Genomic DNA, 17,009 nt, shown 5'->3' on the forward strand with positions numbered 1-17,009 from the left:
TGTGTGTATGTGTGTGTGTGTGTGTGTATGTGGACCCAGCAGGCAGCCCAGAAGACAACATCTTTAGTTGCGTCTCATTAGCAAATAAACACATCTCTTCCTTTAGCTGGAGGAGTGTTGTGATTAAACTCAACACGAGTGAGCGTGGCTGTCGTCTGCGCTCGTGTTTTCACCACGGATTGAAAGAACAGAGCTTCACTGTCTGAGTCAAGTCAAGAGTCGTTCACTTCTCACATCTTCAGCCGCTTCTAGCAGACAAACACAAACACAGGAGGAGGATCTGATCTATATATATATATATATATATATATATATATATATATATATATATATATATATATATATATATATACCTGATAAATAGTTAGCATTCATATTGTCATCCTTGCATTGACTGGGACTCAACTCCGTGATGACCTTGGTGTTGTTTATCATCACGCGCTGCAGGAACATTAACACCTATCCCAACACCTTCAGTTCTGCTGACCGTCATCCACACACAAACACACACCTGCAGAAAATGAGCTTCACTCAATCACTTAATTCAGAGCATTCACGTAAATGAACAACATAAAAAAAGACTTCATATTTATTGAGTGTTTAGATAAAGGTGGTGTGTGTATTTTTTTCAATGTTAAACACATTCCCTTATGCCGGTGTGTGTGTGTGTTGTAGATCCGAGCGGGTGAACCTGCGGCCATAATCTCCCGTGAGCTTTCCGAACAGACCAAGGGTCACATCCACGCGGGTGACATCACCTACACTGTCCGGGCCATGGGTCACCTGATCGACCTGCTGGACGTCCAGCTCAGGAATCTCACCCCCGGAGGAAAGGACAGCGCCGCCCGGAGCCTCAACAAGGTACTGCGTCTGATATACATCACTAATATACAGTATCTCAAGTCAAATGTTTTAGTAGAGCGCTATAAACACTGTTTCAGAGCAGCTTTACAGAAGATCATGATGTTGGTTTTTATGATATCTTAATATCTTCATAAGTCATTTAAGTCAAGTCAAAGTCACCTTTATTTATTTAGTGCTTTTAACAATACAGATTGTGTCAAAGCAACTTTAATATTAGCATTAAATAGGAAAATAGTGTGTCAATAATGCTAAAGGACAATAGTAAACACTTAATTTTCAGTTAAGGAGCCAAAACCTAATGGGTGACAGAATGGAGTAAAATCTTGGGAGAAACAAGGCTCATCAATTCAATTCCAGACTGCAGCAAAGTCAGATTGTGCAGAGGACTCGGGGGGTTGCTGTGATATTGTCCCGGTGGCCGTCTGAGACAAGGTCTTTACAGTTGTGTAGAACTGAGGGATAACATTGTGCAATCTGAAATCAGTCATACTCGATCACACCACCTTTCAATATAATGGTTGCTCAGCTTCTGCCAATGCTTGCACAGAGATGAGTGTCAAACGTGTTTGGACTGTGAGGTCAGAACATCCCGGACTGATTATCTCATCCGTAATGGATGTACAGTCAGCCGGTTATTTTCACAAAATAAACCCTGACTGGGTGATTGGGACCTGGCGCAAAGCTCATTACCCTGCAGCTTACCAGTTAAATAAATAAAGGGACATGACATATCGATCTGAGCTGAAATGATTCAGTGATGTGAGAAGAAAGAGAGCAGAACCAATCTGATCAATCTGTGTATCGTGTCATAATGAGCGTCTGATTGTTCAATGCGTTACACTGATAATCACAGGCACACTGGACTTTTCTTTTTCTTATTGAATAAGCACAAGAAACAACTTGAGGTTCTTCAGTTTCACAAAAACAAACGAAGCTAAGTGTCTTTCAAAGATGTGATGCCTCCAACCTGACAAGCTTGGGCAAATCCACCCTTGTGAAAAAAAAGTGTGCTTAATAGTACAGTAATAATAATACAGTATGTGAATATCTACAGTATGTATTGTGTAATGTTTTAGTAAATTACATATTTAATTTATCATAAATACTTGTTAGTACATTCAGCAGTACTTTTGACGACAGTATATGTTATTGAAAAAATTCATACCGCATTTTAATTTATACGTTCACACTTAAAGTGTATTTTTTTATGATAAGTATGCTAAAGTATACTTCTTTTCCACAAGAGTGCAGTGACTAGGGGAACTTTAACAATGACAACAATGTACTCAAACCTGAAAAGTTTTTTTTTTTTTTTTTTTTTTGCATTTTTGAAAAGTTTCGTATTTAGACGTCAATAAAGTCAAAATGATCCCTATTCACAAATGACTAAAATGACTGTAAAATAACCATATTGGAGACAATAACAGAGAAGATAACCATATTGAAGATGATAACAGAGATTATACTAATATAGGAGATAATAACAGAGACAATAACAGTATTGGAGATAATATCAAAGAAGATACGGTTTTAGGAGGAGATAGCACAGCTTTGTTTGGTGGAATTACACAATACTGTGTCTAAAATGAAACACAATATTAACTTCTTGTTCATTTAATTATCAAATCAATATCACATTTGCAATTATTCGGAAAAACAGCACTCACACTCAAGTAATATTGCTAAACTATGTCATATGATATAAATAAGACAAAACCTCATACAGGGCGTTTTCTGCCCTCATATCTCGAATTTCAGATCATATAACTACATTGTCATCACAGAGTCCGTCGTCCTGCATCATGATAATCAGCGAGTGCATCAGTGTAAGACCATGATCAGATCTGGGTGGGATGGGTTTTAGCGTGATTAATCACACAATATTATTTCAATAAATCGACAGCCCTACTTGTTAATATTATTATTATTATTACTGTTTGACTTGACCAGAAGAGAAGCGGAGAGATAAAGCGTCCTCTTTGACGCAGTCGGTGTGGAGAGCCGCAGGAGGAGGAGAGCAGTGGGTGTTTTTTTAATGAAGTCCGTGTTTGTCAGGATGAATGATCCCCTGTGTTTCTCCCCGCAGTCAGACGTCTGTTTAAAAATAGGTTTAAGTTTGGTGAAGAGAAGCTCTCGCCGTCCTGAGGCTCCTATCGCTCCGAGGACTTTATGCGGCGTGAATAATCATCAGCGTTATTAAAGTTTCCACGGAGTTAAAGAGCTTCGCTTTGACGCTGTTTTCTCCAGACGTGTGTGTAGTTTGTCTTCAGACACTCACAGAACAAAGACCGTTCATTCAGACATTGTGTGTGTATTAATATTACACACAGGATCCAAAATGAAAAATACAAGAAACTGAGTGCCAGTAAAACGTGGCTTTGGAGAGTAAATAAAATAGTTGGCCAATAACATTTAGGCTGTTGATTAATTTAATGAGGTATTATTTATAAACTGTAATAGTATTTATTAACATTTGAATGAGCGTTTATGTTCATCTTTTCAGTATTTATAGAAAATTTCTTAGTAAAAATCTTAGTATTTTGTCATTTGCTTAAAATATTTCATTTAAACAAAATACTTAATTTCTTAGCTTTATAGTTCTTCATTCACGATTCATTCATTTACAAAAAATAAATAAATAAATAAATAGATTGTTTCTTTTTGTTAATGTAGTTTTTTATGTTGTTGCAAGATGGTAGATGATAGAAGTTATTCATTTACTTCTTCAGATAATCTAAATATAATATATTTTAAGTAAAATTTTAAACACCCTTTAATGAATGACCTTTTCTTGTGTTATCAAAGTGCATAAATTAAAGATTTTATTTTATTTTATTTATTTTATTTTTTGGTCAAAAATCTCCTGAATTCCTCCATCCATTAGCAAGTAAATGCTAGATCCTTACAACACAAACACAGACACACACACACACGTGCGTGCACACACACACACACACACACACATACACACAGAGACACATACACGCGTACAAATACACACACTCACAAACACGCACACACACGCACACACTCACACACACACACACACACACACACACACACACACACAAACACACATTCAGAGCACTGCTTCTGGTTCCTGTGGAGTAATATGTTCCTAATTAAAATCTACGTGTCACTTTTATCCGAGGCTTACACTGCATTCAAAGTAGACGTGTATCAGTTGAATCAAAGCCATCATCTTGGTTCTTCTGGTGACACTGAACCGCTCAAGATTAATTAACTTGTCTGTGAGGAGTGTCATTTTTCAGAGTGTGGAGCACAAACACCTGTTTCCACGCGTCTCCTGAGTTATTCACACTTGGTTTCCACCCACAGTTCTGCAGACTTCACGTTGATCAGTGCTCACACTTTCTGACGAGGCCGTCACACTCTTCATCATAATTAATCGAAGCGGTAATTTTAAACTCAGGTTGCTCTGAGCTTCGACTGCTCTGTGTGAGGCGTCTTCAGCTCATCCTCACGAGTGATGCGCTTCATCAGGGATCTTCAGAGAAATATTCAATAAATAATGGTCCTTGCACACACAAATATTGGGTTAAATTGTGCAGTTTTAATTGCATGCAACTGTTCTTATTTATCCTTTTCAGCATTTCAATTAGTCTTATTTAAAAACTAGTAACATAGTGTTTATTGATATTATGAAGTTAACATTTTTGCAATTTCTTTGTATGATTTTGTCTTTTTTAATTTCCTGTTTAGCGTTCATTTATTTTTTATTTCAGTAATTTTAATTTTAAGTAATTTTAATACTATAACTATAACTTATTTAATTTGGTTGTTGAAGTTTTGATTTTGAGTGCGATGCTACTATTCTTATTTATCAGTCTTATTATTAATAATATATTATCAAAGTAGGAATTTTTTACTTAGATGCTGTTGAAGCATTTCCCATTTTCGTTTAAGTTTTATTTGCATGCAAATATTCAAAACATGCTAATTACAATACCTTTTCAATGTTGAAGCAGTGATGTTTTACTAATATAATGTGTGCTTTTATACTTTCAGTTTTGATTGTAATTTTAGTTTCATTATTAGTCTGTCATAACCAGACGTGATACAACCAGATTCTGTCCACATCACATTATGCAGTTATGAAACATGATAAAACCAATCATAAGTCACAGTCTGTATGTAATCATATTTATAAAACAATAGTTTTCCCCTCATTCAGAACTCATGAGGTGTTTGTCCGGGAAAACTCTTGAACTCAGTTTGAACGTTCCTGTTTCCTTTCCATTTATTTTCAAGCTCTGAGTTAAATGATCCATCATATCTTTCATTATGACCATTAAAGCCACGCAGAACTCAAATGAACCCTTCTCTGATGTTATTGAAACTCAATCAGCACCTGATCTGTCAGCTGTGAAGTTACAGAAGTAGAAACCATTATAACTATCAACACTGAACGACTCTCAAATGCCACTCTCAGAAAAATATAAGGTACAAAAGATGTCACTGGGACGCCGCTTTTACAAAATGTCCAAATATGTACCATTAAAGGACAAATATTTACACTGGAGGCACTAAGATTGACTCCTCAGAGTGTCTGGAAGGAATTTGGTGTCAACTATAACCAACATCTGATCCCACAATGAAGAAATTATTGATTTTACCTGTATTTTGACTCTTGAATGTTATTATGTTGTTGAATTTATCATATAATGTCCTTCCAGTTCCTTTTTGCTGAGTTTCTCTTTCAGCGGCCGTCTCTCTTCTGACATCCTGAAGTTTCTGTTCAGTCTGATTCGTTTCCTCTGGGTTCAGTGGGATGTGATTCCTGCTCTTCCAAAGGCTCTTTCACACTGAACACCAATGCAGTTATCAATGGATTCCTCTGGAGCTATAATGCAATAAAAGATGAAATAATAGAGATACAGTGTTAGCATCTCTGCTTCATTGTGTTCGGTGTGAAAGACCTTCAGACTTTGTATTTTCTGCTTGTTACTAAAGCGCTTCTCTTTGGGTTTCAGCTGCAGAAAAGGGAGCGCTCGTGTCGATATTTCGTCCAGGTATTTTCCTCTTTATATTTGCACCGCTATCATGCTTTTCTCCTCATTCGCACCCGCCTCATGTTCCTCCTGTTTCTTTTCTTTCCTTTTCTTTTTTGTGAGGTCATGTTGTTGTCATGTGAGGCCTTGACCAAATTGAACCTTCACCTTTGCAAATGACCCATAATAATAATCCACTCGCTCTTAAACGCTTGCATGAGCGAACACAGCCTACGATCGCATGAACACACTCGTCAAAAGCAGTGCACTTTAGCATGCTTTTAGTGCAGAAATTATATACTTAAGTCTGAACTTTTAATTGCAATTAAATGAAAATGTATTATACAGTAGTTTGGGTTTACATTAAATGCAATTAGTTCAACCTTAAAGAGTTTTTGACCCACTGAGGTAGGATTTGACTAGATTTACATGTAATTTCATAATTATGTCTTTTGAAAATATATTAAAGTACTGCTGAATGTACTGACAAGCATTTAAGGTAAACTATACTTTGATATAATTCCAGTTGAAAGGTGCAGTTTAGTTGATTTAACATATATTGACGTTAAATGTAACATTGCATAACACACTACATTTAAAATGGTAAAACATGTGCTTTAGTATGTGAGCCAACACATTAACACATTCCTTTTAAAACGCAATTATTTCAAATGTATTTTAAAGTTTTAAAAGAATTTGACACAATTACAAAAATGCACTTTTTAAGTGTATACAAAAGTGTGTTCAGTCATAAAAGTGTCTCTCTTTAAGTCACTTAAGTGGCCTTTCATTAATATTACACTTTCAGCGAGTACAGTTTATCAAAAATACACTTTTTTAAGATTTCACAAGCGCAGCATTTTCAAAAGCAAATGCCATTATCGGTCAGCTCCTAATTGTATTATTAGGGAAGGATCTAGTTTTGTTCTCGGCCTCATTATTACCCGTGACTCTGTGTTTTTGCATCTGTGAGAGCAGCTGTGCTTCTTATCTTTTGAATAAACTAGTTTTAGGTCACGTTTGTAAGCTGTAGGTGTCCAGGATTGAGAAGCACAGCTGCTCTCAGATCTGCTCTGCTGCTGACCCTGTCAGGTCATGTGACCCTCAGCCTTCCCAGCATGCACTTGATGATTGTTGAGCAACAGCTGTTTTGACCCGTCAGAGGTCAAGTAGACTTGATGAAGTGTGTGTTGGATGTGACGTGTGTTAGAGATCTTCATGACTGCTGCTGAAGACGCTTCATCTGTAATGTGTTTCTAGTGTGAATCCGAATCTGTCTGATGGCTTCCATTCACTTGAACTGAACCGTTGAATTTTCCGTGTTTGTTATTTAGTTTTAACCAGTGTTATTTAATATTATTATTATTTATTTATTTATTTTTTTTAATAGGTTTTATTTGTATATTTTCAGGTTTCACTTTAATTTTAGTTTTTAGTTTTTTTTTTTTCTTGTGTGTGTGTGTGCCATTTCTTTTAGTTTTTATGATTTTTTAATATTACGATTTAGTTTTGTTTGTTATTTATTTATTTTTTGTTTTTGTTTTTTTATTTTGCTTATAATATTAGTAATTAGACATTTTAGTCCATTTATTTAAAATGAAAATTAATTTTTAATATTTGTTTAAAATGTAAAATCTTTAATTAAAGTTATTAATAATAACACTGAATTCAGTTTATGAGCTAATAGTCAACATAAATAAACAATCGAAATGATAAATATAAAGCCTGTATACTAAATGATATAAGAAATACATTAATACATTAATACTTTTATTCAGCAAGGACACATTAAATTGATAAAAAAAAGACAGTAAATACATTTATAATGCTATAATTTAAAATTTTGAAACATCAAATAATTCTGACAATTAAAATGTTGATAATAATCAGAAATGTTTCTTGAGCATCAAATCATCATATTATACTGATTTCTGAAGATCATGTGACACTGAAGACTGAAGGAATGATGCTGAAAATGCAGCTGCGCATCACAGAAATATATTGCATTTTAACATAGATTCACATAAAAAACGATATTTTAAATCATCATAATTTCATAGTTTTTACTCTTTTTAATCAAATAGATGCAGCCTCGGTGAGCAGAAGAGACTTCTCTTATAAACATTACCAATTCTAAACAGCAGTGTATATGTATCATAAAATCCATTAATTTTTAACAATTAATGACATATTTGTCCATTTTTAGTAAATTGAACTCAAGTTTAGTTTAAGCAAGCATGAAAAGATCACACCTAACTCCTAGCTAACTCTTTCTTAACACTCAGTGTGTTATGTTTGTCAGAAAACATCTCATACTGTACATAGCAATCAGAAAAGTTATTCCAGATGTTAAGAATCAGTGGATCTGCTTTCGCTGCTCAGTAGACGTTGTGCACAGAAAAACAGTCGTTCAGGAAGATTATTATAGTTGTGTGCTCCAGAGCAGAGTTTGACTTATTAATAACGGTGATGGATCGATCCTCGACCTGATCCGGCGTTCAGAATAGATTCCTAGCGCTGTGTTCAGAAACCAAAGCTCAGTGTACATTACAGGTACAGAGTGTGCTTTACTGAGGGGAAATGGGTTTGATGTTTAAACTATCGATGCCCTTCACAATCAATAAACGACCTGCAACAAACTGAGCCGCTGTTGTTCTGAAGAAAGAGAAGAGGATGAGTCTGGAGAGCGTTACAGCGTTCTCCACAGAAATACTCTGTGTATTTCTCAGCCTGTATACCTTCTTTTACAGTTTACACACAAGGTTATTATTGAGAATATGGGGAATATAATTAAATAAAGCAATGACGAGAACAGATTGATTCATTCCTCCATCACTGTTAAATGTGATATTGGATGCTGCCAGACGTCGTTGATACGTCTATAAAAGCATCTGCTGAATGCAGAGATATTAATGTGTTTATACACTTCTATATGCATCTGTTTTCTGTTGTGCTTGAAAAGCTGCTCAAACGGAAACTGCAATCAGGATCAAATGATGTTAGTCTTGACCTGTGGGACTTTCTTTGATACTAGGATTGCTAAAGGAGAAATTGTGAAGAATGTCTTGCTGCTCTTTCCCCGAGCAATTACATTGAGAACAAAGCTTCAGAAGGAGGCAGCTAAAAAAAGGATAAAAGCTACATAAAAATAACTCATAATTGCAATTCTGTGGAAAAATAGTCAGAATTGAGAAAAATGAGAGACTTTATATATATATATATATATATATATAGTCTTTTGATCACACAAACTCTCAGTGATCAATAATGTCTCAGCAAATCCAGTATACACTGCTGCAACAATGTTTTAGTTATACTTATTCTGATACTAATGCTTGATTGACTGATATTTATTAAATATAAGTATCTTCATGAATCACAATTTAAAACCAAGGCCGTATTGTGAAGAGGCTGATGAGATTCAAAATGAATTCACAGAATATGTTTTTCTGATCCTTCATACACTGCTGCATTAATAGATACATAAGTGACCATACAAATGCAAATGAGTTGAGTTTACAGTCTGACATTCACAGATGTGTTTAAAACCTCAGCAGCACTTGTGTCACGTGTTTTATATGCTGCTGCTGTTCAGTATTATAAATTATTAACTGATAAACAAATGGTTTAACGATGCTGAGAGCTGCTTTATGTGTTTGTATTTGCCTAAACACATCCTGTGAGAGTAAGAGCATGTTCAAGCAGTAATACTAAGCAAATGTATGCACTGGTGTAAATGGTTTACAATTCATCAGCCATACAAGCAAGCAAATAGAAATATGTACAAATTCCCCATTTTTTCTTTTCTTCTCTGACTTTAAACGGTCAAATCAGGTTTTTTTTACTAGCCAAGTAGATTTTAAATATTTTGCTTATGTTTCTGTTTTTGGATGAAGCCAGCCATACTTTCTTGTTTTATTTATTTTTTAAATGCAGGCTGTTGCTATGCAGTTGCTAGGATGTTAAGTTTAGTCAGTCTGATGGGTTTGAAATGTAGCAGCTCATTTCTCCTCGACACACAGCTCGATCGACAGTGTTGTCAGAGATGGACTGCTGTGGTTTGGCACGCGCCGGCTGGTGTGTGTCTGACGGGACTTTAATGGAGAATCAGTGTTTAACAGGATGTGATGTTTAAAGATGAACGTGACCTTCCTTGAGCCAGTGTGATGATTCTGAACGAGAGACGGACGAACAGATCATCCGCTGCTTTATCAGTGCTGTCTGTAAGCCAGGATCACACACACACACACACACACACAGTCAAAAAAAGAGTTTATTTCCTAACTCTGTAAAAAAGGGCATTACAGGTTGATCTGAGATCTAAATGCTCAACATTAAAGCTGGATGAAACAGAAAGCACAATATGAATTTCCTACTGCAGTAAATCTGATTGGAAACACACATGCGTTTACTTCTTACTTTTCCTCTGTACGTCTTTGGAAAAATGCAATATGAGTCGAGCCGGTGTCTCTATGCACAGCATGAGAGCGCATGCAATGCGTGTTTTAAAATTAGAACTTGTATTAAAAACACAATATGAGTTTTCTGCCTTTCATATCAGATTGATCAGCGACACACACACACACACGCACACACACACATACACACACACACGAGTTGTAATGCAGTCTGGAAGTCATTTGTATGTATGGGAAGGACCATCTAGATGAGCGAGAGCAGAATGTGAAACAGATATATTTCAGGAGTTGTTGGACTTTCTGGTTTCTTCCTCCTCTCTGCTGCTGTGTGACGTGATGATGATGATGATGATGCTGATGATGATTCAGTCCTCTGTGTCCGACATACACTGAACACCTGTGCTGCTGAAAATGTGAGGCTGAAGCTGTCAGGTGAACTGTCTGAGAATGACTGGAGGAACACAATAAGAGCGTACAGTATACACGGCCTATTCTTAGGGCCGTTAAGATGTCTTGTGTTGTCATATTATTTTCGTGACACTTGCGCACTTTTCCGCTGCTACAGTATGTGAAAACACATGCTATATAATATTAAATATAATGGAAAGAAAATCTAATAATTAGCAGAATGTGCAAATTATTAATTAGTTAATAATAATAAAACATTTTTGTTATTGTTATTATTACTTGTACTACTGCTAATAATAGTTAATAATTTATACATTATGATTATTGGTATTAATAGTATTAGTAAATAATATCATTAAAAAAATCGATATATTTATTTTGTTTGTGTTTTGGAGCGAATTGAGACATTTCTTGGTGAGAGATTTACTCTGTAGCTCTGTTTTAGTTATTAATTTTTGGTTATGCAAGTCGTAGAAGATATATTTCTGTACAGATTAAATGCTGCTAAATATGTCATTTTTATTTTTATTAATAGTTGGGAATTAGCTCTTGTTGATCTACATTAGGGAAATTGTATCTCTGTTTTCTCTGGGGTTTTTTCTGCTTTAGTTATTCATTTTTATTTTATTTTGTATGATGGCTCATAAAGCAGACATTTAAATCACCTCACTTGCATCGTGTCGGAGCAAGCTCTTATCGGCTCATCTGCATCACAAATCTCCTCACAATCCACATGCATTCATCTCATCTGCATTGACTCATAGAGCACTCGTTTAAATTGACTGTGAACCTGCGATCAGCACCAAATGTTTTCTGTATGAATATGCATTGTATGAATGAATTGTAGAGAACTGACTCTGATCTCTGAGCTCAGGCAGCCTGACCTGGGATCAGTGTTTAATCTGCTGGCGTTCCCGCCGGGCTTTGTGAAGATCTGAGGTCAGGTGCTGCTAAAGCTGCTCACGGGAGGATCGAACCTGTGTAAGCCGCGAGACAGACCGGTTCAGTTCGGCCTGAGACGGTTCAGAGCTGCCGCGGATTACAGAAACATTTCAGCGCTCACACACAGAGCAACAGTAGATTAGTGCGCTAATGACAAGTGTGTGTGTGTGTGTGTGTGTGTGTGTGTGTGGGTGTGTGTGTGTGACTCAAACTCATCCAAAGCATCAAAACACACTTCAGTCTTCGGAATTATTTCAAGAAAGTCATCAGTGATTCAATAATGCTGTAACATTATCACTAAAAGTGTGAAAATATTAATTAAATGCATTTAGGATGCATACAATACTGGCATATTAACCGAAGGCCTGTTTTTTATTTTTTTTATTTTTTTGTTTTTTTTAATAAAATCTTCAAAACTAAAATATAGAATTATAAATGTCAAACAAGCGCAACGTAACTATAACTTCAAATATTAACAATTTTATTCACATTATAATTTAATAAGAAAACTATATAATATAATAAGAAAACTATATAAATTACATTACATTTTCATTTACATTTATTCATTTAGCAGACACTTTTATACAAAGTGACTTGCCAAGAGGGAATTGCAATAGTCCAGCCTGGACAGAACAAGCGCTTGAACAAGGAGTTGTGCTGCATGTTCTGAAAGAAAGGGCCTGATCTTCTTAATGTTGAATAAAGCACATCTGCAGGACCGGACAGTTTTAGCAATGTGGTCTGAGAAAGTCAGCTGATCATCAATCATAACTCCAAGACTTCTAGCTGTTTTTGAAGGAGTTATGGTTGATGTGCCTAACTTGATGGTGAAATTGTGATGAAACGATGGGTTTGCTGGAATCACAAGCAGTTCTGTCTTGGCAAGGTTGAGTTGAAGGTGATGGTCCATCATCCAGGAAGAAATGTCAGTTAGACAAGCTGAGATGCGAATAGCTACCGTCGGATCATCAGGATGGAATGAGAGTTGAGTGTGATCAGCATAGCAGTGGTATGAAAAGCCATGTTTCTGAATGACAGAACCTAATGATGCCATGTAGACAGAGAAGAGAAGTGGTCCAAGAACCGAGCCCTGAGGCACTTCAGTAGTTAGATGTTGTGACTTGGACACATCACCTCTCCAAGATACTTTGAAGGACCTATCTGATAGGTAAGACCACTGAAGTGTGGTTCCTGAGATGCCCTTTGCCAGTAGGGTTGATAGGAGCATCTGGTGGTTAACCGTTTCAAAAGCAACGGACAGATCAAGCAGGATGAGTATTGACGATTTGGATTCTGCTCTTGCCAGTCTCAGAGCTTCAACAACTGAGAGCAACGGAGTCTCAGTTGAATTTCCACTTCTGAAGCCTGATTGGTTGCTGTCAAGGAGGTTGTTCTGTGTGAGAAATGCAGAGACTTGGTTGAACACAGCTCGTTCGACTGTTTTATCAATGAAAGGAAAAAAGAAACTATATATAATATAGTATAATATAGCACTTTTCATTAAAATAAATCTGAGATATCAATACAAACGATCAATACAAATTATTATAAATAATCAGTTAATGGGCCACTCCTGCTGTTGGGTGGACGCAGGCACAATGAAGAATATATAAACAGATCCTTTTAGTGCTAATCCACAAGATGAAGAAGGTCTAATACACAGGGAAACATTCAGCAATAACTGACAGACTGAATAGACAGGAACTTCAATACCTAGGCAAATAAATATAATTAATTTTACACAGGTGAATCAAAAGACACGATCAAGGGGAACCGAAACTAGGTTCAGGGAGCACATGAGGGAAGAAAATATAACAAAAGGGTCTGTAAGTGTGACAGACAGCAGCATTTCAAATCTTCATTGGTTAAGTTAAAGCACTAAAACTACTAGCTGAATACATACAAATGAAAAATAAAATAAAACCTACATTTTTATTTTTCTAAAAAAATACCAACAAATGAACTAAAACTGATATATATATATATATATATATATATATATATATATATATATATATATATATATATATATATATATATATATATATATATATATATTGCCAACTTGGCATGACTGAGATTTAAGAGGTGCAGATTTACATTTAACATTTAAGCATGAAGTTTCACAAAGCATCGTTTGTGTGAAAAAAGAGATGTACAGTGGAAAAAAGGATGACTTAATGGCAGGTTTTGTGTCTAGTTGATCTGTTCTTTCAGCAGCAGCGCTGTTTGACATAAACACACAAATGCACAATCAGTTCTGTGCCTGTAAGTTTCTCTTCTCTCTTCTTTTCTCTTTCATACTCTATTGATCAGGATCCATGAGGTCAGCGCTGATCGGCGGTCTAATGTGTCTAACGTGAGGTTGGAGATCGTTGGCCGCACTTGTTTAGGCTTGGGCTGATTAGCATTCCCGCGGCGCTTTTGGCCCGTAGCTTTTAAATGTTTAATTGGCAGTGCTGCTGTTGAGTGGAGTGATGAGGTTTTGATGATGGGGGTTAAACATTATTAAAAGGCTGAACGATCGGACACAGCTGTAGATCTGTGTTTCTGAGCATACGCTTCTTACGCTGCTCACTGATCTCAACAACTTGATATCCAGCATAGCAGAAACCAGAGCCACGTGTTAACTGACTCTGTTTGTGTGTGTGTGTGTGTGTGTGTGTGTGTGTGAGAGAGAGTGTGTGTGTTTGTGTGTGGTACCATTTGTCATGTTATGTTCTGAACGTGGTTTCCTGGAAATCAAGGTTCACATCTTTTCCTCTCATTGGTTCTCATTCACTAAGCATGCATACACAGATTTGTTCATCATGATGCATCTATCAGAAATGCCTTTGTGTTTGTAGCACTGCACTGACAGACGTCCCTCTGAAGGGCTTTCGGTGTCAGTAGTGTTTCTTGAGGATGTTAAGAGTTCTGGTGTCTCTGTCTTGGGCGCAGGCGATGGTGGAGACGGTGAATAACCTGCTGCAGCCACAAGCGAGGGAGGCATGGATGGAGCTGTCGAGCGGAGATCAGCTGCGAGCCGCCACCATGCTGCTGGACACTGTCGAGCAGGGCGCCTTCGTTCTCGCAGACAACCTGCTGAAGACCGACGTGGTGCAGGAAAACACCGAAAACATCCGTGAGTCATGCATTCTTCATCAATCCAACACGTGCCCTTGACCTTGCTGGTGGAAACCTTCCCTGCTAATGAAAGTCACTGTACAGACAAATATACACAATCATACATGAAAGACTTCATTAGCTCTTTTTCTCTTGGATGCTTCGTAGACTTCTCTTCCTCCAAACAGTGGTCAGGAATGAGGTGCTTAGCATTTTTATGCGTCTTAAACAGTGTTGGGAACGTTACTTTAAAAAAGTAATTAGTTATAGTTACTCACTACTTGTATCAAAAAGTAACTGAGTAAGTAACTGAATTGCTCTATAATAAAAGTAACTCGTTACCAGGGAAAGTAACTATTTGCGTTACTGTAAAAAGTTGCTATAACCTATGTCAAATAATAATATTATTATTATTTATTTATTTTTTTTTGGAACAGTTTCCACAAGTCAGTTAAAATGAGTAGAACAGACAGGTGTTCATACATAACTTTCAATATTTATTGCACGTCAACAGACAGCAAGAGTTTTATCCTGCACTTCAAGTATTATCTTTGTAAGAAAAGTGTTTTTGGCCACTAGCTTTGTAGATGCGTGTGTCACACATTACATGTACACATTACATGCACGTTCTTGCCTTTGACCACAATGTATTTTAAGTAGTGCTTATATCTTCACCTTGAAAATGCCAACTTTTCATCGGATTGCTCCTGACTCGCCATCTCTGCTGCTGCTGCGAATCTCGCGTGCGTGTGTGTCTGTGGTTGTTTGACGCCGCCTGCCGTAAAAACACTGACTCTGATCGGCTACCATGAAACAAATGACTCTGCCTTAGCCAATCACCACCCGTTATTAACCCACCTGCTCACTCGCTGTGTGAGCCAGGGGTCCATTTGGATTGCATTGTTCATTAAATCAATGCATAGTAACGCACCACTTTTAACGTCCAGTAATGTTAACAGCGTTATAACGACAGGGAAAGCAATTAGTTAGATTACCGCGTTACTGAAAAAAATAACTTCGTTACCTAACGCCGTTCTTTTAAACGCCGTTATTCCAAACACTGGTCTTAAATAAAAGAAAAATATTTATATATCCATATACAGTATGCAATTATATAAACATATAATTAATATTTCTCACAAATTACAGAAAAAAAAGTATTTGCAAGATTATTTTGACATTATATTCTCATAAACTACAGAGTAAAAAATTTGCTTTATCATTTTGTGATTTATTTTTCCCATAAATTACAGAAAAAAATGCTTGATCATTTATGTTTTTGATAATTTATATTTTTGATTAATTATAGATTAATTATAGAAAACAATATTTTGTCACTATTTTATATTCTTCTCATAAATACAAATGATTGACATTTTGTCCTTCATTTTTTCTTATGGATTACAACAAATATATATATATATATATATATATATATATATATATATATATATATATATATATATATATATATATATATATATATTTGCGTTTAATATTTTTGCATAATTGATACTATATTATAGATATGTCATAAATCACAGTAAAAAAAAAAAACATTTTGACATCTATATTTCCCATAAATGAAAGAAAATATATTTGCTGGATCATTTCATTGTGTAATTATTTTTTCAAAAAATAGCCGTACAAAATATTAATCTTCAAAAAAATACAATAAAATAAAATAAATAACAAATAAGTAAATATCTTGATAATTTTGTGATTTGTGTTTTCCATAAATTATAGAAATAATTAACTTTATTATTTTGTGATTTACATTTCACATGAATTAAAAAGCATTAAGAAAAATTATATATATATATATATATATATATATATATATATATATATATATATATATATATATATATATATTAATATATTATATGTCCTTTTTTAAAAAATGAAAAAAAATAAAAAAAAATAAAGGTGGACTTTTATGGAGGTTTTTTTTGTTTATTATATTTCGGTGACACCAATATGTGCCTTATCCATGGAAAGCATTAGTTTTTGATTCTGATTGTTTAGGTAAAAATTGATAGCCTGAATGCACTGTAAGTGGCTAAATGCATACATGTAATTTTAATTTAATAAATTTAAATCAGAAGATCCAGTTATCAGTAGCATCCTTGAACCCGAGCAGCTCTGATACACATCGATAAACCTGCTTTCATCACAGAGAACCTCAAATCAGTGCCACATTTGACTCCTTTATGTGTGCGAATCGTTTTATTTCATTCACTGGAAGGCGTAATTA

General features: G+C 35.5%; 1 protein-coding gene across 1 annotated transcript in view; it reads left to right on the forward strand.

Moving 5' to 3' along the window:
* The window catches only part of LOC113069001 (adhesion G protein-coupled receptor L3-like), an 88,169-nt gene that overhangs the window by 26,873 nt on the left and 44,287 nt on the right, over positions 1–17,009 (forward strand). The window contains 3 exon segments of the mRNA XM_026241987.1: positions 676–861; positions 5,859–5,897; positions 14,588–14,771. Coding sequence (XP_026097772.1) covers positions 676–861; positions 5,859–5,897; positions 14,588–14,771 — 409 coding nt within the window.

Source organism: Carassius auratus, unplaced genomic scaffold, assembly GCF_003368295.1.
Source record: "Carassius auratus strain Wakin unplaced genomic scaffold, ASM336829v1 scaf_tig00000466, whole genome shotgun sequence".
Classification (NCBI taxonomy): Eukaryota; Metazoa; Chordata; class Actinopteri; order Cypriniformes; family Cyprinidae; genus Carassius; species Carassius auratus.